The following is a 25,071-nucleotide window of genomic DNA, read 5'->3' as shown; positions in this document are numbered from 1 at the left end:
GGTAAGTATTATATTTTAAAATTTTTACAGCCATTTCAGGGAAATTGATTTATTGCCATGAAACACAAGTAAATTTGGTCACGTGACGAATCAAATTTTTCCTGAAATTCAGATCGAAGTCCACTTCATGAAATTCGATTCGCTCAACACTAGTTTTCATTAAAATAAAAAAATCTAATTAAAATCATTTAGCATAGGTTACTGCTCCTGCCGCATTATACATAAAGTAATCTTTAGATTCTTCATATACCACTGTTTTCCTTGAGCTTTTCCCTTAGTTACAGCTGTTCTGAACCCTGCATTATGAGGATCTTCTCAAGATGGCTCCTCTGCCAGTTCTCTGAGGCCCAAACTGCCTTCCCTCACTTCCCATACACACTTGCTTTAGCCAACAGCTACTTGCCAGCCAATCAGATTGGATTACTGAGAGACACGCCTCCGCACTCTGAAGACTGATGCAGGCATGCAGTGTGAAGATCTGCCCCTCTGTCTTCTGTTTACACCGAGCTGAAGACAGGGAAGACATAGCAACGCTCTGTTAAGAGAGCAATGGAAAGGGATAAGAGACATTAACCCCTTCAGGACACAGCCATTTTTCACCTTCCTGACAGAGCCTATTTTTGCAAATCTGACATGTGTCACTTTATATGGTAATAACTTTGTAATTCTTTTAGTTATCTGAGCGTTTCTGATATTGTTTTCTCATGACACAATGTACTTTATGTGAAAAGGAAATTTGAGTCGATATTTTTTATCATTATTTATAAAAAAAAATTCTAAATGTAACAAAAATGTGGAAAAATTCACTATTTTCTAAATTAGAATTTCTCTGCTTTCAAGATAGATAGTGATACCTCATATAGTAGTTATTAACATTCACCATCTGTCTACTTTATGTTTGCATCATTTTGTGAGTCATTTGATTTTTTTTAGAACGTTAGAAGGCTTAGATTTTTAGAAGCAAATTTTCACATTTTTAAGGAAATTTCCAAAATCTACTTTTTTAGGACCAATTGAGTTTTGAAGTCACTTTGTGGGGCTTATGTAGAAACGCCCCATAAATGAACCCATTTTAGAAACTACACCCATCAAGTTATTCAAAGCTGATTTTACAAACGTGGTCAACACTTTATATGTTTCACAAGATTTAAAGGAAAATGGAGACGAAATTTCTAAATTTCATATTTTATTGCAGATTTTACATTTTAATGATTTTTTTTCCTGTACAGCAGAAAGGGTTAACAGCCAAACAAGTCACAGAGTGGGGAGGTGGGGGGCAACAGCAGTGACAGTAACAGCACAAGATGGTGGCAGTAGGAGAAGATGGCAGCAGAGGCAGCAGGTGTGTGGCAACAGGTGGGTAGCAGCATCAGAATAGTGGCTGAAGCACGTGGCCAGAAGTAATGGGACATTTTTCACAATCTTCTAGTGTGGCAGCACACTGCAGTCAGAACATTACTGCTAGAATGATCTAGTCTGAAGAATCAGGCACCGGTGTGTGAAAATCCTGGCTGATCCACATCTGATTCATCTTTATATTAATTACTCAATATTTTCTGTTGAAAGGTGGGTAAACTATGCCCCCCGCTCTGATGCCACACTACTGGCCAGGCAGGAAAGCTTGTCCAGGGCAAACTCAGCCAGTTGTGACCAAAAATCAAGTTTGGCTGCCCAGTATTCCAGGGGATTCGTTGATCTGGGGTGACAGGGTCCACTCCAAGTATGCCACCACCTGCTGGTTCATGTTCTGCTCCATGTCCTGCTGCCGCTGACTGCTTTCTTCAGTTGGTGGGTAAAGAAACATGCTCATCAGAGACTGGAGACTCAAGTCACGTCTCCTGTCTCCTAGCCATCCAGATTTATCAGCATCTGCTCCAGGACATGAAAGAGTGGAATGACAAAGTGTCCTCCTCAAAGGGGCCTGAGCAAACGGCAGGTGTCACGCATGAGCTGCCACTGGCTAACATCAAAGTTACACAGGGGAGTACCCCTGTCCGCTTGCATCATCAAGAAATCATTCACGGCCTTCCTTTGCTCATATAGTCAGTCCAACAAGTGGAGGGTGGAGTTCCAAAGTGTGGAAACATTGCCTATGAGGCGATGTTGGAGACCACTATTCTGCCTTTGCAGCTCAAGGAGGGTGTGTTTTGCACAGTTAGAGTGACTGAAGTGCATGCACAGTTTCCCGGCCATTTTCAAGACATCTTGAAGTTGGGTTGAATAATTCAGTAACAGGGTTACAACCAGATTAATTTATTTAATATCCAAGTCATGTCTCAAGGCTTATTTTAAGAGCTGAACGTTGACTTATAGAATAGCTGCCTTACAGCTGGTGGCATTAGAGGCAGAGCTTGTTAAGAGCTCATTTGCACCCCCTCCCTCCCAGAATTCCAGAGGAGCATGTATGGCCTATAAGTCTCCTCAAACTGATTAAGGCGCTCTCTCCCTAAGGAGAGTTAATAGTTCCCCCCTAACCAGATTAAAGACGTGCGCCATGCAGGGTCAGCCCTCCTTGACGCAGCGTCAATAGAATGTTCTTCCCGTTATCGGTGACCATGGTTCCGATCTTCAGTTGGCGAGGAGACAGCCAGCATTCAATTTCTTGTGGAGCTGTTTCTCTCCGGTGTGACTCCATTCGCCCAGACTGGCCAGGTGCAGAACAGCATGACACCGCCATGCTCTGCATAGGTGGTATGCTGGAGGACTACTCAGAACTGTGCCTACAGTGGAGGCTGAGGATAAGGTGGAGGATGAGGAGGAAGGTGATGCCGAAATCACAGCATGAGAACGCGGAGGTTGCATTGCCATCACCTGGACAAGTTAGTGGAGTGCCTGGGCAGGATCGATGGTTGTCTCAATGCTGAGCTATATGTGAGTATCCTAGAAGACGAGTTACTTTGTACACTCGAGTACTATGGGTATTGAAAGGACGACATAGTGTTCCAGCAGGACAACAAACTGAAACATATGTTGAGATTGGCAAAGGAATAGTTCAATGTAAATCACCTTATTAAGCCTCAAATGTGCATAGTTGCTTTATTGTTTTTTGACCATCTGTGCTTGCAGTGCTCCTGATGATACATTGGTAGATGTGGAAACGTGTCGGGACTGAATGTCTAGGGTACAGAGTATAGAAAATAGGGTAACTATATGCCTTCAATCTAGCAACAGTTAGGAGTAGCTAGTTTCCCCGAGAGAGGGAGGGAGCCTCTATTCAGCTGGGTGTGAGACAGCAAGAGTGAATAGGAAGCTGCTGCAGCACCTCGCCACTACAAGCAGTGAGTTGGGACTGCTGCCACTGGTCTCCTCCTTGGGTCTAGCTGTTAGTATATCAGCATTGACACGCTATCTGCTTTTAAGCTGTTACAGGCACTTCTTTATCTAATTGTGGATGGGTTCATATGCACTATTCCTCAATGGTGGGATTGGCAAACGCTGCCTGCTCACTAATCTCCCAAACTTGTGCTGTTGTTAATGGCCAATAAATAATTAGTGACTGGCCGCCTCAGTGGGTGGTTTGAACAAAAAGTGACAGACATCAATTCTACTACTAATGTTTTCTGATAATTAACTTGGGTGTTAATAACCTGCTTTTAGCGTATTTCTCACCAACAGTTTTTTTATTTTATTTTAGCGCCATTACACTCTGTGACCCAAACTTTGCAATACGTCTATAAAAAAATTCAAATGGACGCTGTCTTGTGTGGAGATGTTTTTCATTGGCAGGGACTAGAAAACTGGTCAGGACTGAAGAAGAGTTGGATTGCAGTTAGTACAGGGCAGGTTTTGAAGAAAACCTGTTGTTACGATCTGTAGATGTGGATCCACTGTGCCAGCCACCCAGGAGTGGTAGGCTGCTGACCCATGTGAATCAGGGACAGCAGAGCGGAGTACCAGAGGAATCAGGCTAACTTGTAGTCAGGAACAGTATACTCCCACTTCATTTTTTTACATATAAAAATGTTTACATAATTGGTATTGCCGAATCATAAAACATCTATGTATCATGTGCAGTGAATAGAGTAACAGCAAAAAATGTAAATGCCCAATTTTCTGTTTATTGGTCACCTTACACCAACCAAAAAAAGTTAAATACTACAGCTCTTCCCACAAAAAACAAGTCCTCAAATAGTTCTGTAGGCTGAGATATTAAAAAAGTTATAGCTGTCAGAAAATACTAAGAATTTTGTAAAAGGTTTAAATTTTTTTAAAGGGTTCCTCTCACTTCAGTAAATGGCATTTATGTCACGGATGATGTTGCAGATAGCTGAAAGTTATGGATAAACATCCGACTGGCTTGATCCCAAACTAAGGAGCATAAAGGTGACCCCTATAAAACCCCGCTTATATCTCTCACTCATCCTCTTCAGATTACCCTGAATCTTTTGCCAAATAAATAACAAAGACGAGGAAAATCTCTCCTCATCAGGTAAACCAGAAGACCCCTCTCCAGAGAATGTCCCAAACTGCAGATGAAACCCATATGCACCAAAAAATGGTGACTTATCAGAGGACTCCTAGCGATGGTTATTTAAAGCAAACTCAGCAAGGGACAAAAAAGAACACCAATCCTCCTGATTCTCTGCCACAAAACAGCGCAGATATGTCTCCAGATTCTCATTGACGCGTTCGGTCTGACCATTCGACTGCGGGTAAAAAGCAGAAGAGAACGACAACCGAACACCCAAGCGAGAACAGAAGGCCTTCCAGAAACTGGAAACAAATTGCGTGCCCCTATCAGAAACGATGTCTGAAGGAATGCCATGCAATTTGACAATGTGATCAACAAATGCTTGCGCCAGCGTCTTAGCATTGGGTAACCCAGGAAAGGGAATGAAATGCGCCATTTTGCTAAAACGGTCCACTACTACCAGAATCACAGTCTTCCCCGAGGAACGAGGGAAGTCCGTAATGAAGTCCATGGACAGATGCGTCCAAGGACGGGAAGGAATGGGTAATGGGAGGAGAGAACCCGATGACCGTGAATGAGGGACCTTGGCACAAGCGCAAGTCTCGCAGGCTGCCACAAAACCCTCAACCGTCTTACGAAGAGCCGGCCACTAGAATCTCCGAGCAATGAGATCCACTGTGGCTCTACTCCCCGGGTGCCCAGCAAGGACAGTATCATGGTGCTCCTTAAAAACCTTGTGTCGTAAAGCGAGAGGCACAAACAACCTCCCAGGAGGACAAAGATCAGGAGCCTCTGCCTGGGCTGCCTGAACCTCTGCATCCAAATCAGGATAAAGAGCAGAGACGACCACCCCTTCAGCCAAAATGGGACCCGGGTCTTCAAAGTTCCCCCCTCCTGGAAAACAATGTGACAGGGCATCAGCCTTCACATTTTTAACCCCAGGGCGGAACGTGACAACAAAATTAAACCTAGAAAAGAATAAAGACCATCTGGCCTGTCTCGGGTTCAGACGCTTGGCTGATTTCAAGTAGGCCAGATTCTTATGGTCGGTGTCTGGCTCCCTCTAGCCAATGGCGCCATTCCTCAAAAGCCAACTTGATGGCCAACAACTCCCTATCTCCCACATCGTAATTTCTCTCTGCGGAGGAGAGTTACCTTGAGAAAAAGGCACACGGTCGCCATTTGGCAGGAGAGGGACCCTGAGATAATACCGCACCCACACCCACCTCAGAAACGTCCACCACAACAATAAAAGGTAGAGAGACATCAGGTTGTACCAAAATGGGAGCGGAAGCAAAACTCTCTTTGATACTAGAAAAGGCCTTAAGCGCATCTACCGATCAGGAGGAAAAATCTACCCCCTTTTTAGTCATATCAGTGAGTGGCTTAACAACAGAGGAATAATTCAAAATGAACTTTCTGTAATAATTGGCAAAACCCAAAAACCGCATCAGCGCCTTCTGATTCTCAGGAAGCTCCCAATCAAGCACAGCGCGTATCTTCTCAGGGTCCATGCGAAAACCAGAAGCGGAGAGAAGAAGACCAAGAAATTGAATCTCCGGAACCGCAAACACACATTTTTCCAGTTTAGCGTACAATTTATTCTCCCGCAGAATGAGCAAGACCTGACGTAGGTGGTCTCTATGAGTTTTGAAATCAGGAGAAAAAATCGAAATGTCATCTAGATACACCAGTACAAATTTCCCCATTAAATGATAAAAAATGCTGTTCACAAAATGTTGGAAGACGGCCGGAGCATTCATCAAATCAAAAGGCATAACCAAATTCTCGAAATGACCCTCAGGGGTATTGAAGGCCGTCTTCCATTCGTCCCCTTCCCTGACCCTGACTAGGTTGTATTTACCTCTTAAATCCAACTTAGAAAAAACTTTAGCCCCAACAATCTGGTTAAACAGGTCCGGGATCAGAGGAAGCGGATATGGGTCACGAATTGTGATACAGTTCAGCTCCCTGAAAACCAGACAAGGTCTTAAAGAACCATCTTTTTTCTTAGCAAAAAAAAAAACAGCGGCAAGGTGACTTCGAGGGTCAGATGTGTCCCTTTCTCTGGCTCTCAGAGATATAAGTACGCATAGCGACTCTTTCAGGTTGGGAGAGATTGTATAAACGTGATTTTGGCAGCTTGGCGCCTGGGATGAGATTAATAGGGCAATCGTACTCCCGGTGAGGGGGCAGCTCCTGGACACCACTCTCGGAAAACACATCCGAAAATTCTGAGAGAAAAGATGGTACAGTCTTGGTAGAAACCTCTGAAAGAGACCCCGTGAGGCAATTCTCTCTGCAAAAGTCACTCCAACCATTTATTTGCCTTGCTTGCCAAACAATGGTGGGGTTATGTTTAGTGAGCCAGGGTAGCCCCAACACTAGAGGAGTAGGTAATCCGCTTAGGACGAAACATGACATATCATCAACATGAGCATCACCCACAGTCAAACGGATATTGTGAACTATGCCCTTTAACGATTTTTGAGAAAGTGGAGCGGAATCGATAGCAAAAACAGGTATATCCTTTTCCAAAGTGCATACCTGGAAACCATGTGTTATAGCAAATTGATTATCAATGAGATTTACAGCTGCTCCACTATCTACAAAAATCTCACAAACAATGTTCTTGCCATCTAGCGCCACCCTGGCAGGTAGGACAAAACGGGAACTACTAGCAAACGGCAAACCTTCAATTTCCGCATTAACCTTGCCAATAGTAGCAAATGGAAAGTTTTTAGAGGTTTTTTTTCTTTTTGTTTCTTTATTACCCTCAGAAAACTCCCTGAATCTCCTAGAGGGGCAAACATTAGCCAAATGATTTATACCCCCACAACAGAAACAAACCCTCCTCTGAGAGCTGAATCCTCTACTATCAGAGGCAAGCAAACCCAGCTGCATGGCCTCCTGCTCAGAGGGGATTGAGAGAGACTGAGGCCCCAGCGCACTGAATAAGACCGCCCCACTGTCCTTGGACTGAATATGACAGGAAGGAGTGGTCTCTCCTCTCTCTCTAAGACGCCTGTCAATACGAACAGCTAGAGACATGGCAGACTCCAAGGAGGCAGGTCTCTCATGAAAAGCAAATGCATCTTTCAATCCCTCCGAAAGACCATGGCAAAATTGACTTCGGAGTGCAGTATCGTTCCAACCAGTATCAGCTGCCCATCTCCGAAATTCAGAACAATATATCTCTGCGGACTGTTTACCCTGGCATAAAAGACGCAGTTTAGATTCAGCCAGAGCAATACGATCCGGGTCATCATATATCTGCTCCAGGGCTACAAAAAATTAATCCACCGATCGGAGGGGCCGTGCCCCCACCGGCAGCGAAAAGGCCCAAGACTAAGCGTTATCCCTGAGCAGCGAGATGATGATCCCCACCCTCTGCTCCTCATCACCAGAGGAATGGGGAAGTAGGCGAAAATGGAGTTTGCAAGCCTCTCTAAAGCGAACAAAATTCTCACTACCCCCAGAGAACGTATCCGGAAGCGAGATCTTAGGCTCGGAACAAACTCCATGAACGCAAGCAGAACCGGTCATCTGAAACTGAGACACAGTTTTACGGAGATCTGCTACCTCCAGTGAAAGACCCTGCATGCGGTCAATCAAGGCTGAAACTGGATCCATGCTTAAGACGGTAAAGGCGGTTTATAATGTCATGAATGATGTTGCAGATAGCTGGAAGTTATGGATAAACATCCGACTGGCTTGATCCCAAACTAAGGAGCATTAAGGTGACCCCTATAAAACCCTAAGAGCTCACCCTGACTGCTAAGCAAATACAAGGGTCTCAGAGGTAGACGATTGCATGCTCTCGTACCTAGACTGTGTGACACCTGAAAACCATATAATAGTGAGGGGACACGACCACCGGCTCCCTCCCTGCACTTAATACGGAGGGAGTCAGGGTCACCTAGAATCAAGCCAGCAAGGAAACACAATACATGAAAGGACTTATCTGAACAAGCAGCAGAAGACTCCAGCAGTGAAAACTTCAATCCAGGAAGTAGTATAAAGCGCAAAGTGAGGCAGTATGGGAGGGAATATAAAGGGAGGCAATTAGTGTAAACAGGTGACAGCTGGGAGAAGGAAAGGAGATGACAAAGTGAAACCAAAACAAACAACATCATGCAAGAGGTACAGAAGAACGTCTGCCAGACCTTCTCAGAGAGCTGGAGGTGACAATTTATCATATAGACAGAGTTAATACTGCAAGCACGGCCACTGCTACTGGATTGCAGGGTGGTCGTAACCATGCAAACGAGAAGTGTATAATATGATGGAAAAATGAATCCAGCCAGCAAAGGAAGCAATATGGAGAATAGCAATACATTAGTAAGTGCCTTGTATTAACTTTCTCTACATGATAAATGCTATTTGCTGAAGTGAAACAACCCCTTTAACCCCTTAAGGACTCAGCCCTATTTCACCTTAAGGTCTTGGCCTTTTTTTGCAAAACTGACCAGTGTCACTTTAAAGTGCTGATAACTTTAAAACGCTTTGACTTACCCAGGCCGTTCTGAGATTGTTTTATCATCACATATTGTACTTCATGACACTGCTAAAATTGGGTCAAAAAAGAATTTTTTTTTGCATAAAAAAATACCAGATTTACCAAAAATTTTGAAAAATTTGCAAATTTCAAAGTTTCAGTTTCTCTACTTCTGTAATACATAGTAATACCCCCAAAAATTTTGATGACTTTACATTCCCCATATGTCTACTTCATGTTTGTAGCATTTTGGGAATGATATTTTATTTTTTGGGGATGTTACAAGGCTTAGAAGTTTAGAAGCAAATCTTGAAATTTTTCTGAAATTTACAAAAACCCAATTTTTAGGGACCACTACAGCTCTGAAGTCACTTTGCGAGGCTTACATAATAGAAACCGCCCAAAAATGACCCCATTCTATAAACTACACCCCTCAAGATATTCAAAACTGATTTTACAAACTTCGTTAACCCTTTAGGTGTTGCACAAGAGTTATTGGCAAATGGGGATGAAATTTGAGAATTTCATTTTTTTGCCTAATTTTCCATTTTAACCCATTTTTTCCACTAACAAAGCAAGGGTTAACAGCCAAACAAGACTGTATCTTTATTGCCCTGATTGCCGTTTACAGAAACACCCCATATGTGGCCGTAAACTACTGTACGGGCACACAGTAGGGCGTAGAGGGAAAGGTGCGCCGTATGGTTTTTGGAAGCCAGATTTTGCTGGACTGGTTTTTTGACACCATGTCCCATTTGAAGCCCCCCTGATGCACCCCTAGAGTAGAAACTCCATAAAAGTGACCCCATATAAGAAACTACACCCCTCAAGGTATTCAAAACTGATTTTACAAACTTTGTTAACCCTTTAGGTGTTGCACAAGATTTAATGGAAAATAGAGATACAATTTCAAAATTTCACTTTTTTGGCAGATTTTCCATTTTAATATTTTTTTTCCAGTTACAAAGCAAGGGTTAACAGCCAAACAAAACTCATTATTTATGGCCCTGATTCTGTAGTTTACAGAAACACCCCATATGTGGCCGTAAACTGCTGTACGGCCACACAGCAGGGCGTAGAGTGAAAGGTGCGCCGTATGGTTTTTGGAAGGCAGATTTTAATGGACTGGTTTTTTGACACCATGTCCCATTTGAAGCCCCCCTGATGCACCCCTAGAATAGAAACTCCATAAAAGTGACCCCATATAAGAAACTACACCCCTCAAGGTATTCAAAACTGATTTTACAAACTTTGTTAACCCTTTAGGTGTTGCACAAGATTTAATGGAAAATAGAGATACAATTTCAAAATTTCACTTTTTTGGCAGATTTTCCATTTTAATATTTTTTTTCCAGTTACAAAGCAAGGGTTAACAGCCTAACAAAACTCATTATTTATGACCCTGATACTGTAGTTTACAGAAACACCCAATATGTGGTCGTAAACCGCTGTACGGGCACGCGGCAGGGTGCAGAAGGAAAGGAATGCCATACGGTTTTTGGAAGGCAGATTTTGCTGGACTGGTTTTTTTGACACCATGTCCCATTTGAAGCCCCCCTGATGCACCCCCAGAGTAGAAACTCCAAAAAAGTGACCCCATTTTAGAAACTACGGGATAGGGTGGCATTTTGTTGGTACTAGTTTAGGGTACATATGATTTTTGGTTGCTCTATATTACACTTTTTTGTGCGGCAAGGTAACAAGAAATAGATTTTTTGGCACGTTTTTTTTTTTGTTATTTCCAACATTCATCTGACAGGTTAGATCATGTGGTAATTTTATAGAGCAGGTTGTCACGGACGCGGCGATACCTAATATGTATACAATTTTTTTATTTATGTAAGTTTTACACAATGATTTCATTTTTAAAACCCAAATTTTTTTTTAGTGTCTCCATAGTCTAAGAGCCAAAGTTTTTTCAGTTTTTGGGCGATTATCTTAAGTAGGGTCTCATTTTTTGTGGAATGAGATGACAGTTTGATTGGCACTATTTTGGGGTGCATATGACTTTTTGATCGCTTGCTATTACACTTTTTGTGATGTAAGATGACAAAAAATGGCTTTTTTTACACCGTTTTTGTTTTAATTTTTTTACGGTGGTCACCTGAGGGGTTAGGTCATGTGATATTTTTATATAGCCGGTCGATACGGACGCGGCAATACCTAATATGTATACTTTTTTTTTATTTATTTAAGTTTTACACAATGATTTCATTTTTGAAACAAAAAAAATCATGTTTTAGTGTTTCCATAGTCTGAGAGACATAGTTTTTTCAGTTTTTGGGCGATTATCTTGGGTAGGGTATGATTTTTGCGGGATGAGATGACGGTTTGATTGGTACTCTTTTGGGAAGTAAGGTGGGCAAAATTTCAATTTCCTAATAGTTTTTATTTTTTTATTTTTATGGCGTTCACCGTGCGGGGAAAGTAACATGACCGTTTTATAGATCAGGTCGTTACGGACGCGGCGATACCAAACATGTGTAGGGAATTTTATTTTTTTCATTTTTAATCAGTCATAAATGTGTTTTTTGATTTTTACTTTTTTTTAACTTTTTTTTTTAACCCAGACCCATTTGGTTCTTGAAGATCCAGTGGATCTGATGTCTGTATAATACAGTACAGTACACTATATAGGGTACTGTACTGTATTTTACTTACACTTTGTCTGAACAGATCTCTGCCTTTAGCACCATGGACAGCAGGATGCCTGAGACGGTGTCCTGTTGCCATGGGAACCTTCCCCGTCTGCTCAGTACTGGTCAGAACTTCGCAGACGGGGAAGGGTAAGGACGGGGCTGTCGGGGGGCTGTCTGGGAGCTCTCTCCCTCTCCATCGGGGTGCTGCAAAGGCACTGCAGCCCCCCGATGGGAGAGGGAGGGAGCTCCCTCTTACTGTTAACTTTGCACAGATGTCAGCCGTTTATACCAGGGTGTCAGCAATGTGCTGACACCCTGGTATACCCACTAGACGCCAACGAATTTTCAAGAGGAGAAGGGCGGGGGATCGCGATCCCGCCTGCAGCACCGCCCGCAACTCCCCTCATGCAGGGGTGCAGGGGGGGGTGTAAAATCTATGTTTGAGGGACACTAAAGTTTCTGGTAGCTGACCGCGGGGATCAGAAACTGCAAAAAGCGCAGCAAACCGCAGGTCTGAATTGACCTGCGGTTTGCGGCGATCGCCGATAGGGGGGGTCACATGACCCCCCCTGGCGTTGTGACAGGATGCCGGCTGAATGATTTCAGCCGGCATCCCGTTCCCATTAACCCCCGCGGCGCCGGAATCTTCATTTAAAGTTAGGACGTACCGGTACGCCCTGAGTCCTTAAGGACTCGGGAAATAGGGCGTACCAGTACGCCCTGCGTCCTTAAGGGGTTAAGTAGTACAACATAGTAAAAACATTAAAATTTGGTGTTGCCATAATTGTATTAATTATTGACTTGACGTCATGTGATTTTTAGTGCACCGTGAATTAAAAAAAACAATACCTAAAGAACCTTTGGCAGAATTGCATTTTTTTCAGTTTCACCCCACAAAGAATATTTTCCCATTTTTCAATGGAAGATATGATAAATTAAATGGTGTCATTAAAAAAGACAACTGCAAAAATTAAGCGAACGAAAAATTTAAAAAGTTATGTAACTTGGAAAGTGAGAAGGAAAAAACAAAAATACAAAAAGGAAAATTGGCCTGATCATTGGGGAGTTAACCATACACTGCAATACTGGAGATAGCAAAAAAACTGTGCTCGGCTATTTCTGACAAGTCCTATAGAGATAAATGGAGCGACGAGTGTGCATGCCCATCCTCCAGCTTAGCTCATTTTGGGGGACCTGCATTGTACGTGGACCCCATTCTTGTGATAGGTGGGGACCACCACTGATTTAATCCTTGGATATGTTCCTACTATTATGAAAACAGAATATCTACCATTGGTCTATGAGTGTGACTGATCAACTGATTGTGTCATCATCAAGGGTCCTTAAGAAGTAAGATGATAAAGGGACCTGCGACTCGTATTCTTTCTTGTATTGTACAGTATAGTATGATGTATAAAGTTCATGTAATATAATGTTATGTAGACATCAGAAGGCATTGTTAGGGAGCAGGTACTACAAAGAAGCTCTACACCTGCCACATTTCCTACAATCTAAACATTACAATGTTTTTTCTCCTGTGTGAGTTCTCTGGTGTCTAAGAACCAATTTCAGGCTAAAACATTTCCCACACTGGCCTCTCTCCTGGTTCAAATCTTAGATTGCCCCCAAATGTTCATTTCTGATGAAAACACTTCCCACATTCAGGACATAAAATGGTTTCTCTCCTGTGTGAGTTCTCTGATGCCTATTAAGATATAATTTTTGACTAAAACATTTTCCACATTCTGAACATGAATATGGCTTCTCTCCTGTGTGAGTTCTATGATGTCTATCAAGATCTGATTTTTGAATAAAACATTTCCCACATTCTGAGCATGAAAATGGTTTCACTCCTGTGTGAACTCTCTGATGTCTATGAAGATATAATTTTTGACTAAAACATTTCCCACATTCAGGGCATGAAAATGGTTTCACTCCTGTGTGAATTCTTAGATGTTCCACCAGAGAGGATTTCCGACTAAAACACTTATCACATTCAGAACATGAAAATGGTTTCTCTTCTGTGTGAGTTTGACTAAAACATGCCCCGCATTGTGAAATCTGATGATTTGTGTTATTGACAAAACATGCTCCACATTCTGAGCATAGAAACGTTTTCTCTGTTTTGTGAGTTCTCTGATGATGAAGCAGAGCGGATTTATGAGTAAAACATGTTCCACATTCGGAACATGAAAATGGCTTCTCTCCTGTGTGGACTCTTAGATGTTCCACAAGACGTGATTTCTGACTAAAACGCTTCCCACATTCTGAACATGGAAACGGCTTCTCCCCTGTGTGAGTTCTCTGATGTCTATCAAAATCCGATTTTTGAATAAAACATTTCCCACATTCTAAGCATGAAAATGGTTTCTTTCCTGTGTGAGTTCTCTGGTGTCTATCAAAATCCGATTTCCGACTAAAACATTTTCCACATTGTGGACATAAATGTGGCTTCTCCCCTGTGTGAATTCTCTGATGTTCTACTAGAATGAATTTCCTGGTAAAAGATTTTCCACATTCTAAGCATGAAAATGCCCTTTGATCTCTGTGATTTGTCTCATGCAAAGAAAGGTTAGATTTCTTTTCAAAATGTTTCCCATGTGAAAATATTTCCTCCCAGTTATGTCCGGTTATTTGTTTGCCAATCAGTGATTGATCAGGTGAAGGTTTCTTGTGACCAGCGGTATCGGTGGATAGATCTCCCCCATGAAGGACTGAGGGTTGATTAGGAGCTATTGAATTAGCTTGTGTGGTATTGTTATCTTCTGCTTCATGACATGAAGATAAATGGAGGTGTCCATTGGAGTCGCTCATCCCGTCTTCATCTGAAAATGGAACAAATGTTCTTATTTTCCCAAATAAATTGATTCATATTTTTATTAACCATTTAAGCTTTACTGAGACAAAAGTATATAGCAGATAGAAGAAAACAGTTAAGGGCTTTTTCACAGGCTCTGTTCGGGGCCTCAGTCACATATAATGTAAAAAAAAAAAAAAGCAGGACTTTTTTGTCCAGTAATAAAATAGTATTTTGAATGGAAACTGAACAGACTCCATTGTAGTCAATGGTTTCTGTTCAGCTACGTTCGTCTAGGTCGTTCGTTATGTGCAAAATACAGTTATTTTTGTTGTTCTGCTCCTCTAATGGAGAAGAAGAACAAAAATAACTATCGCAGATGTGAACTCACCCTAATGCCAGTTTCAGTCAGTAAAATCACATGCACTTATAAAAAAAATTAAAATTAGAACACCATAGTGGGTGAAAAATGTTTCAATACCAGTTACAGTATGCACAAAAATATTAATAATTTTACACCACGCTTGCCACATTTCCAAAAGTGGGTGGCATCTACCCACCCAATAGATGTAAATGTAGATTTAAGTTTCTGGTGCACTGACGTTCCTAACTTTGCATTAACCTCTTAAGAATTTTGTGGATTTTATGGTAGCGGACTTTGCACTCAGACCAGCTTATGAAGCGCTTACTAATTTTCCCATAGTATTCATTAGTTCTTTCTCTGCAGAGGTCCCAGAATATAATCGCTTGTAGAGTTAATAATTCTATCCAGACCATACAACAATATTGAAAAAAAAAAATTAAGAAAGTCTATAAAAAGGTAGAATGTTGCTTATAAGTTTGTAAACCCAGAAGAATTTTCTATAATTCTGCATACATTTGAGCTAAAACTACATCAGATTTTCAAGTCTTAAAAGTAGATAGATTACCTGTAAAACAAATGAGCCATAAAGCTTAGGTGGTCATTTATTTTTGGAGGAACATGATTCGATTCGAGGTCTGTCTGTGAGAGGCAAAGGTATGTGAACCTATAGGATTAGCAGATAATTTGAAGGGGAAATTGGAGTCCAGTGTTTTCAATCAATGGGTGACAATCAGGTGAGAGCAGACGACCTTTTTTTTTGGGGGGGGGGGGTGGGGGAAGTTTAAACATTTTTCTATTGAGATCAGGAGATATCATACATAGATAATACAGGTCATACATCATGGTATACTCCCCTTTCAACTAGCTGAGATACCATGCAATACGTTCTTTAAATCCTCATGGGCATTTTATACCAGACAAAGTACCCATTTGTAGAGTGATCTCTTGTATATAAAAATCTCCTTTATCTCCATTTTCTATCCCCCCCCCCCCAACTCAACTTGTCCAAAGTTAAAGGGGTTTTGCCATCTCAGACAATAGAGGCATATCGCTAGGAGAATGATAACGGAGCAGGGAAATGTACGGAGGGCGCACTGCGCATGAGCAGCCACCCTCCATTCATTTCTATGGGGCCGCCGAAAATAGCTGAGCGCTGGCTCGGCTATTTCCGTCTGCCCCATGGAAATTAATGGGAGCAGGGGCCGCGCGTGCGCGGTGTACTCCCATTCACTTCTATGGGAGCAGTGGGGAGCAGCGCTTGGTGGTGGACGGACCCTGGGAAATCTGGGGTCCTCCAGCCACAGCTCTCCCCGCTTCATTCTCGTTGTAGATGCGGGTCCCAGAGGTGTGACCCCCACCTATCAGACAATGGGGACGTATGCCTCCATTGTATGTGATGGGAATACCCTTGTAACAAGGTTCCTTATGCCTTTGTCAGGCTTGATTCTTGGTCTCCAGGGAGGATCCCTTACACTGCTAGAACCAATCTAACCTACTTTCCCCTTAACTGAGCCTACAAATACCATGCAGTGTGTTTGAAGTGGTCCATCAGATCCCCTACCTCCGTATCAGTCAATGAGTGGTCCACGAACTTCCTCCACTTGGAGAAGAATCTTTCCTTGGCTTTTTCCTTATGTCTTTCTGTACCTAACCTGTCCATTTAAAGGAGGTACATCATAGTGCCCAAGACCTCTTCCATGGTCGGGACAGAGGATTATAACCAATGTCTCAATATGCACTTCTTAATTGATAATAAAACCAGATGAACTCCCTTTGTTGCAACTATGTTTGATGTGTCAGCTTCTTGATCCCTAGAGATATAGTGAAAGATGCACTGTTGTGGGGTAGGTCGTACTTCTGTACCCCAGAGGTCTTTGTTATACTGGAGAACCTGAAGCCATACAGAGTGTAAGTTGGGACATTCTCACAATCCATGAAGTAACACTGCTTTCTGTAGATTACACTTGGGACACCATCTAAGGTTATGGGCAGGTGCATCCATATATGAGAGATCGAAGGCATATGTGGCATTGTGCATAATATGGAAATGCATCTCCTTCCACTGGTCACTGCTAACCACCAGTCTTATCTTGTCCATACCTTCCCTCATTTTGGAGGCTAACTCATTGCCACCAAGTTAGTCGTTCAGGATCCCCCAACATACCCTGCCTGTGCTTTACAATATGATGTGGTAAGGAGAAATGGTAGCTGAAGAGATGTTTTCAGCTGGTATTCAGACTGAAATTTTCAGCGCTGATAGCAGATCCTTTAATGTCTTAATTCCCAGCTCTCTCCATTCCTTAAACAGTTTGTTCTGTCTTCCCTGTGGAAAAGTGGGGAGAGACCATAAACGCATATACGGATAGAGATATATAGGAAGCTTGTATATTTTGCTTATAGCTTTCCAGGTAGCCACGGGTGTAAGTACCCTATGTTTAATAGAAGCCAGGATTTGGGGGGCTACCAATGCCTGTTCTAGAGATAGGGTTGAGAAGTGAGATGTATCCCATATCCAATCCCGTATGTGCCCGACCGAATCGGCCAGATGATAATTACTAATGTTAGGCAGCTGAAGCCCTCCCTCCCATTTAAGCATACAATGTTTTGCATAGGCTATACGATGTCTCTTCTTTTTCCATAGAAAAGAGGTAAAGGCTGATTGTAACCTATTAATATCTACATGGAGAATAAGTAGAGGGATTGTCTACAATGGGTATAGCAATCTAGCGAAGCTCACCACCTTTAATAGATGAATCCTGCCTAGAAAGGAAAGTGGTAGATTTGACCATCTCTCCAGTTTCTATTCAATCCTGCAAAACAGCGGATGAAAGTTTAAAGTGTAAAGAGGGGAGAAGCACCTACCTATCTTTATCCCCAGGTAAGTAAGATGACCGGGTGCTAATTCCACCTTATATTGAGAAGGGCTCTTGGGCTTACCCCCTTGTAGGAATAATGGCTGGCTTTTAGTGATGTTAATCTTATACCCTGTGATAGCGCCAAAGTACAAGATAGCATTTAGTACTCTCTCCAAGTGGCGGTGGCGGTGGAGTGTAAGAATAGTAGAAGACCATCTGTAAAGCAGGTAAGTTTCACTTCCTTCCTCCCCACCCTTACACCCTCATATATGTCTGATTGAATTAAGTATTGGGCCAAAGGCTCAAAGGCAATATTGAAGAATATTGCTTTGTTCCCTTCTGAAGACTGATCGGGCCAGATAGGAAACCTGGCAGGCTAACCCTTGCTAAAGGGCCCCCGAATCCTCATCCCTTGTATGACTTCTCCCAGCCACCTCCAGTTGACATTATTGAAAGCCTTCTCAACACCAATCGCCAAGAGAGCTCAAAAGATGAGTGTATGAATACTCTCACTGATGTAGGCCCAGTCCTCCTTCCTCTTCAGTCTCAGGCAGTCCTCTGGTCTTTCCTGGGTAGACGGGGATCCGTGGGACCTTTTTCGGGTTCTGCCAGGCGTCTATCTTCCTCTGGGGGATGCACCCTCCCCCCCTCGAGGTGGTAATCCTCCCTGGCGAACAGTTGAGGGGTATTCCAGGTCCATCAGAGAATTCTTGTCTCTTCCTGGGCTGTTTCTACTATAAATGGTCCCTGGAGACCAAGTGCCTGTGGGATCTCCATGGAGCATATTTGGGCTAATTGCCCAGGGGGAATCGATTCGGCTAGTCCCACAATCTTCAGATTGTTCCTCCCGGAACAGTTTTCAAGGTCCTCAACCTTATCTCTCAGTTTGATTTATGCAAATCATCTCCCGGACCTGTGTTTGAGCCCTTTCCAGCTCATCCTCTACAAGGCTGATTCTCTGTTCCAGTTCCAGGATCTGGGAGAAATACTGCGCAACCTCTGTAGCTGCTGCAATACCGATACCATCGCTTCCAGAGTTGCTTTAATGTCCAGCACCAGAAGCTTGGCCACCTCTACTACCAGTGTCTTGCAAAGTATCATCAACCCTGGTATGTGCTTCAGATCATCATCCTCTTTTCCACTTGTGACCGGGTCTTGTAGTCACTGCGGTGGTTGAAAAGAAGATCTGGTGACTCTCAGAGCCCTGTTTTGCAATGTGGTTGTCTGTCGTCTCTCTGTTGGAGCGAGAGTCTAATGTAGGGGATCCGCACTGCACCAGAAACGCCCCTATATTTCGCAATACTGCGGAGGGTAAATTTGGGGGATAAATCCCAGGAAAGTTGTTGGGTTTCCCCGGTATTAAGTCTAGAGTCATGGAGCACTACTTCTTCCCTGTCTTACATGCGTGTGCCGGAACCGGAAGTCGACTTGTTTTATTTAAAGAACAGGGATCAATCAAAGTCTTATCTTGACGATACATGTTTGTGGAAGTGTATCATGACACAAACAAACAACATTTCTGAGGACCTCAGAATAATGTTTATGCTTATCAGGCTGGAAAAGGTTACAAAACCGTCTATAAAGAGTTTGGACTCCACTAATCCACAGTCAGACAGACTATGTACAAATGGAGGAAATTCACGACTATCATTACCCTCCCCAGGAGTGGTTAACCAACAAAGATCACACCAACAGCAAGGATTGTAATAGTCGGAGAGGTCACAAAGGACCCCAAGGTAACCTCTAAGCAACTAAAGGCCTTTCTCACATTAGTTAATGAGTCCACCATGGCAAGATTGCAAGGAGAAAGCTGCTGCTCTCTAAAAAGAATACTGCTGCCCGTCTGCAGTTCGCTAAAAATCACCTGGACAACCCAGAAGGCTATTGGAATAATGTTTTCTGGATGAGATCAAAATAGGACTTTCTGGTTTAAATGAGAAGTGTTTGGAGACAGGAAAACATTTGCATTCCAGAATAAAAATCAAGTGAATGGGTCTGCGTCTGCAAACGGCAGGCATACGGTCAGTGCCTATGCATTGCGGATCACAATTTGCAGTCCTCAGCACAGGCAAGCCCGGCATACGTTCGTTTTTTGCTTTTTTTTTAAACTCCAGGCAGCTGTCATGTGTCTTTTACTGATGAATGGCTTATTTCTAGCCTCTCTGCTATAAAACCCAGATTGGTGGGATTCTGAAGTAATGGTTGACCTTGAGAATCTGGAAGTTTCTCCCATCTGCACACAGAATCTCTGGAGCTCAGCCACAGTGACCATTTGGTTCTTGGTCACCTCCAGGGGCAGACTGAGTGGTCGGGCACTTCGGACGTGGTCCGAGGGCCCGGCCAGGTAGAGAAGCCGCGGCGGCAGCAGGTCACAGGGAGATGAACGCTTCCATTGTGGAAGCGTTCATCTCCATAGTCATCTGTATCGCCGTCCTCAGGACAGCGATACAGATGGCTGTGCTGTGGGGCAGGGGAGGGAAAGGCGTCTCCCTTCCCTGTTCCTCTGATAGCCTGCCGGCACAAGGCACATGGGGGGGGGGGGAGAGGCGCACTTGTTACTGGCACATGGGGGGGAGGCACTTGATACTGGCACATGGGGGGGAAGAGGCACTTGTTACTGGTACATGGGGGGGAAGAGGCACTTGTTACTGGTACATGGGGGGGAGAACTGGCATATGGGGGGGGAGAGGCACTTGTTACTGGCATAAGGGGGGGGGGGGAGAGGCACTTGTTACTGGCACATGGGGGGGAGAGAGGCACTTGTTACTAGCATATAGAGGGAGAGAGGCACTTGTTACTGGCACATGGGGGGAGGAGGCACTTGTTACTGGCACATTATTATGGGGCACTATGGGGGCTTCTACTGAGGCCAAAGAAGGGGTATTTTATATGGTGGGTTCTGTGTGGTACTAGTATTATCAGGGGTTTTATCTGTTTCTGCAGTATAGTATTGGGGATCCCAGCGGCCCAATATTGGGGTAGTAGGATGATTTGTCCAGAAGATGGGAGGATGATGGAAAAGTAGTAAACTAAGATTTTTTTTTTGTTGTCAAACTGCAGAGACGGAGATTGGCGACAAAATGGTGGTCTGGTCTGAAAGGAGAAGGCAAGGACAGAGAAGATCTACATCAAAGGAGACGTCACTGGATATAAGAGGTATGGGGCGCTGTATTTCTGTAGCGATGTGATCAGGGGCATAACGATCGCGGTGCAACCGCGACCAGGGGTGGAGGCGGGATATGGGTGTGGCTGGAAGCGGAACATGGGCGTGGCTGGAGGCAGAACATGGGTGGTGCCTGGAAGGGGGCCCTTGATCAATTTTGCCCGGGGGCTCTGAGGGTTCTCAGTCCGCCCTTGGTCACCTCTCTTACAAAGGCCCCTCTTCCCCAAATACTTAGTTTGGTGGCAGCTCTAGGAAGAGTCCTGGTTGTTCCAAACTTCTTCCATTTATGAATTATGGAGGCCTCTGTGCTCTTCAGGACTTTCAGACCAGCAGAATTGTTTTTGTCCCGTTGTCCAGATCTGTGCCTCCACACAATCCTGTCTCTGAGCTCTACTGGCAGTTCTTTTCAACTCATGGCTTGGTTTTTGCTCTGATATGCAGTGTCAGCTGTGAGATCTTATACAGACAGGGCTGTGTATTTCCAAATCATGTCCAATCAACTGCATTTACCACAGGTGACTCCAGTGTAGAAACATTTCCAAGATGATTAAGAGAAATGGGAGGCCCCAGAGCTAAAATGCCCCAGAGCTAAAATGTCAAATGTCACAGCAAAAGAGCTGAATACTTATGTCCAGGAGAAATTTTAGTTCTTTCTCTTTACAAGTACATTTTCAAACATTTTTATAATTCTGTTTTCTTTTGCGTTATGGGGTATTGAGTGCAGATTGATGGGATAATATAACAAAAAGTGAAAAATGTCAACGGGTCTGAAGACTTTCTGAATGCACTGTACATATAAGACGACATCTCATGTCTTGAATACGAAAGGAAAAAAATATTACTGCAGTATCTGCACATTTTACACTAATTGTATTTTTTAATTCAGGGTTTCGAAAGAATGAACTCCACAACATGTGAAGGGGTCTACAGATCCAAAATTATCTATTTACTCCTCACTGATATATTATGGGGGTCAGTTATCAAAGGCCAGCGTTTCACATGGAAGTCTTAGTTCACACCTCGCTGGAGAAAGATTTGACCAATTTATTAAGAGGTGCACACCTTTTAATAAATTTGTACTTTCTGTGCTGTTCATGTGCCAGAAGTTAAAAAAAAACTAAAAAAAAAACCTCTTCTAACCAGATGCTGGAGTAGATTTCTGGCGTAATTTGTGTCAGTTTTCTAGTGCGCATAATGTTGTATCATTCGGGCTGTAGAGGTCCCACCCGCTGCCTCTACCTCTCGCCCACTGAAAAATAGCAAGAGTGTCAGAAAAAGCTAAAAAGTCAAAACATTTTTCAGACTGGCACTTGCAACAAAACTTTTCTACACCGAAAAATGCCATAGAGCTATAATGAATGAGCCCTTATGTATTTATATGATGTCTGTTCAACGTGTGTGTACATCTACAGGTGAAACTCGAAAAATTAGAATATTGGGCAAAGTTCATTTATTTCAGTAATGCAACTTAAAAGGTGAAACTAACATATGAGACTCATTACAGGCAGAGCGAGATATTTCAAGCCTTTATTTGTTATAATTTGGATTATTATGGCTTACAATTTATGAAAACCCCAAAGTCACAATTTCAGGTCCCCTTTGCTCAGGGGGAATGGATTAATTAGCTGACTGGAGTCTGACACTTTGAGCCTAGAATATTGAACCTTTTCACAATATTCTAATTTTAAGTTGCATTAATGCAATTCCTTTTAATTTGCATTACTGTAATACAGTAAATGGACTTTTGCACGATATTCAAATTTTTCGAGTTTCACCTGTAAGTTCTCATATGTGAATATATTGTTATCTCATCCACAGAGTACACATCTGTGTTTATTTCATTGTAGAGGTCATCAGACAGCTCAGGGTGGTACCTGTATATACTTATGTACAATATGTGGTCCTTTGGGTTTGTTTTATACTATTACATGCAGTACGTATGGATAAGCTGTGACTAAGGGCCTGAAACAAGTAAGTGATCATATCTCTGTTGGATCTTATGTGGATATATCATAAAGCCTGAAGGTTTATTATGTTCTCAGGATGCAGACCCTCTTCATTATCCTACAGAAAATACACACAGGGACTGAATACATTGTCTATATGTGATGATTAGATGATGGGAAATCTGACTCTGAAAACTGTTCTCCCCTCTACAGTCATGGAAGGTCTCCTCTTACCCGGTGACGTGAGGGACTGGTGATTCTCCATCATGATGTCCTTGTACAGATCTTTGTGTTCTTCTAAATACTCCCACTCCTCCATGGAGAAATAGACAGCGACATCCTGACACCTTATAGGAACCTGACAACACAAGGACACAGTCATTACCAGACCCCTCCCTTGGCGTTATTGTACAATGCCCCAGCATTCCCAGCAGCGCTCACCTCTCCACTCAGCAGCTCAGTGATCCTGGTGGTAAGTTCTAGGATCTTCTGCTCATGTATCAGGGAATGAGGTGGAGGCTCGGTGATGGGGCTCTGGGTCCTGCTCCATCCTCCTGATACACAGGGTGTCACACACTCACCAGACGACTTCTTCACTACTGTGTAATCCTGTGTATGGGGAGACGCCGATCACTACAGAGATTCTAAGAATCCTTCACCTTTCCAGACATTTCCCTGTTTTATTACTAGAGATAAGAGTGATGTCATGTGAGACTCTCACCTCTCCAGTTATCAAGGAGATGATCTCCAGGGTGAGGTCTAATATCCTCGCAGCCATGTGGTCTCTGTCCTTCTCCATCCTTGGTGGGTCATTGATGGAAAGGACCATGGTCTTTAAAAAGAAGAGAGTCCTGCACCTAAGAAACCTGAGGGAAACACAAGGAGGATTAAGAACAAAATTACATCTGGAAGAACATCTTACATGAATTTAATGGTCTCGGGAAGAAATGGTCACTAACTTTTCACATAACCATGTGTAGTTCAATAGGACAGCGGAATATAATAAACTTTGTAATATATGTTATCAGAGAAAAATGCCTTTCTCCACTTCAGCTCTTTTTCTCCTCTCACCCATCTCTAATATCCCCTCTGAATTCTCTGCTAAATCCCTCTTGTGAGATGGAAGTTACCGAGTCTACCAAGACAGCCCTAAGAGTGACAATTATCACTGTTAGAGATTAGTGATGAGCAGCATGGGCAATATTCATTTTCGCGATATTTAGCAAATTTTTGGCCTAATATTTGCGATAAATTTACGAAATTCGCGAAATTCTAGAATTTGTGATCCCCAGTCATTATATTCTTGATTGCGAAAATCAGCAATGTAATATGCGCCTATTGCGCGCGCAATACAGGCGTGGCTCACTTTTGCTACATTTTTCATGCTGGTAGAAGTTTCCTGAGACTGGAGAAAATGCACAGTACAGTAATTCCTATCACACTGCCTAACACCCTGCACTGGAACCTATTACCTACACTATATCACTATCTAACCTACACTGACTATCTCCCACTAACTATCTGTATTATATACAGTACAGACCAAAAGTTTGGACACACCTTCTCATTCAGAGTTTTCTTTATTTTCATGACATTGAAAATTGCAGATTCACACTGAAGGCATCAAAACTATGAATTAACACATGTGGAATTATATACATAACAAACAAGTGTGAAACAACTGAAAATATGTCATATTCTAGGTTCTTCAAAGTAGCCACCTTTTGCTTTGATTACTGCTTTGCACACTCTTGGCATTCTCTTGATGAGCTTCAAGAGGCAGTCCCCTGAAATGGTTTTCATTTCACAGGTGTGCCCTGTCAGGTTTAATAAGTGGGATTTCTTGCCTTATAAATGGGGTTGGGACCATCAGTTGCGTTGAGGAGAAGTCAGGTGGATACACAGCTGATAGTCCTACTGAATAGACTGTTAGAATTTGTATTATGGCAAGAAAAAAGCAGCTAAGTAAAGAAAAACGAGTGGCCATCATTACTTTAAGAAATGAAGGTCAGTCAGTCAGCCGAAAAATTGGGAAAACTTAGAAAGTAAGGGCTATTTGACCATGAAGGAGAGTGATGGGGTGCTGCGCCAGATGACCTGGCCTCCACAGTCACCAGACCTGAACCCAATCGAGATGGTTTGGGGTGAGCTGGACCGCAGAGTGAAGGCAAAAGGGCCAACAAGTGCTAAGCATCTCTGGGAACTCCTTCAAGACTGTTGGAAGACCATTTCAGGGGACTACCTCTTGAAGCTCATCAAGAGAATGCCAAGAGTGTGCAAAGCAGTAATCAAAGCAAAAGGTGGCTACTTTGAAGAACCTAGAATATGACATATTTTCAGTTGTTTCACACTTGTTTGTTATGTATATAATTCCACATGTGTTAATTCATAGTTTTGA

At 42.9% G+C, this 25,071-nt stretch overlaps 1 protein-coding gene across 1 annotated transcript; it reads right to left on the bottom strand.

The window, feature by feature from the left end:
- Nucleotides 1–12,292: 12,292 nt before the first annotated feature.
- LOC120999710 (oocyte zinc finger protein XlCOF6.1-like) lies at nt 12,293–23,153 on the bottom strand. The gene is made up of 3 exons (XM_040430732.1): nt 23,115–23,153; nt 22,908–23,031; nt 12,293–14,373 (listed from the first exon to the last, which is right to left on the bottom strand). Exons 2-3 carry the CDS (start codon nt 22,990–22,992, stop codon nt 13,163–13,165), a joined length of 1,296 nt encoding a protein of 431 aa, XP_040286666.1. The 5' UTR covers nt 22,993–23,031; nt 23,115–23,153; the 3' UTR covers nt 12,293–13,162.
- Between the last annotated feature and the right edge of the window lie 1,918 nt (nt 23,154–25,071).

The sequence above is a fragment of the Bufo bufo genome, chromosome 4 (assembly GCF_905171765.1).
Source record: "Bufo bufo chromosome 4, aBufBuf1.1, whole genome shotgun sequence".
In the NCBI taxonomy this organism is placed as follows: Eukaryota; Metazoa; Chordata; class Amphibia; order Anura; family Bufonidae; genus Bufo; species Bufo bufo.
The sequence above is the reverse complement of the archived record's forward strand: the minus strand, read 5'-3'. Positions and strand labels throughout refer to the sequence as shown.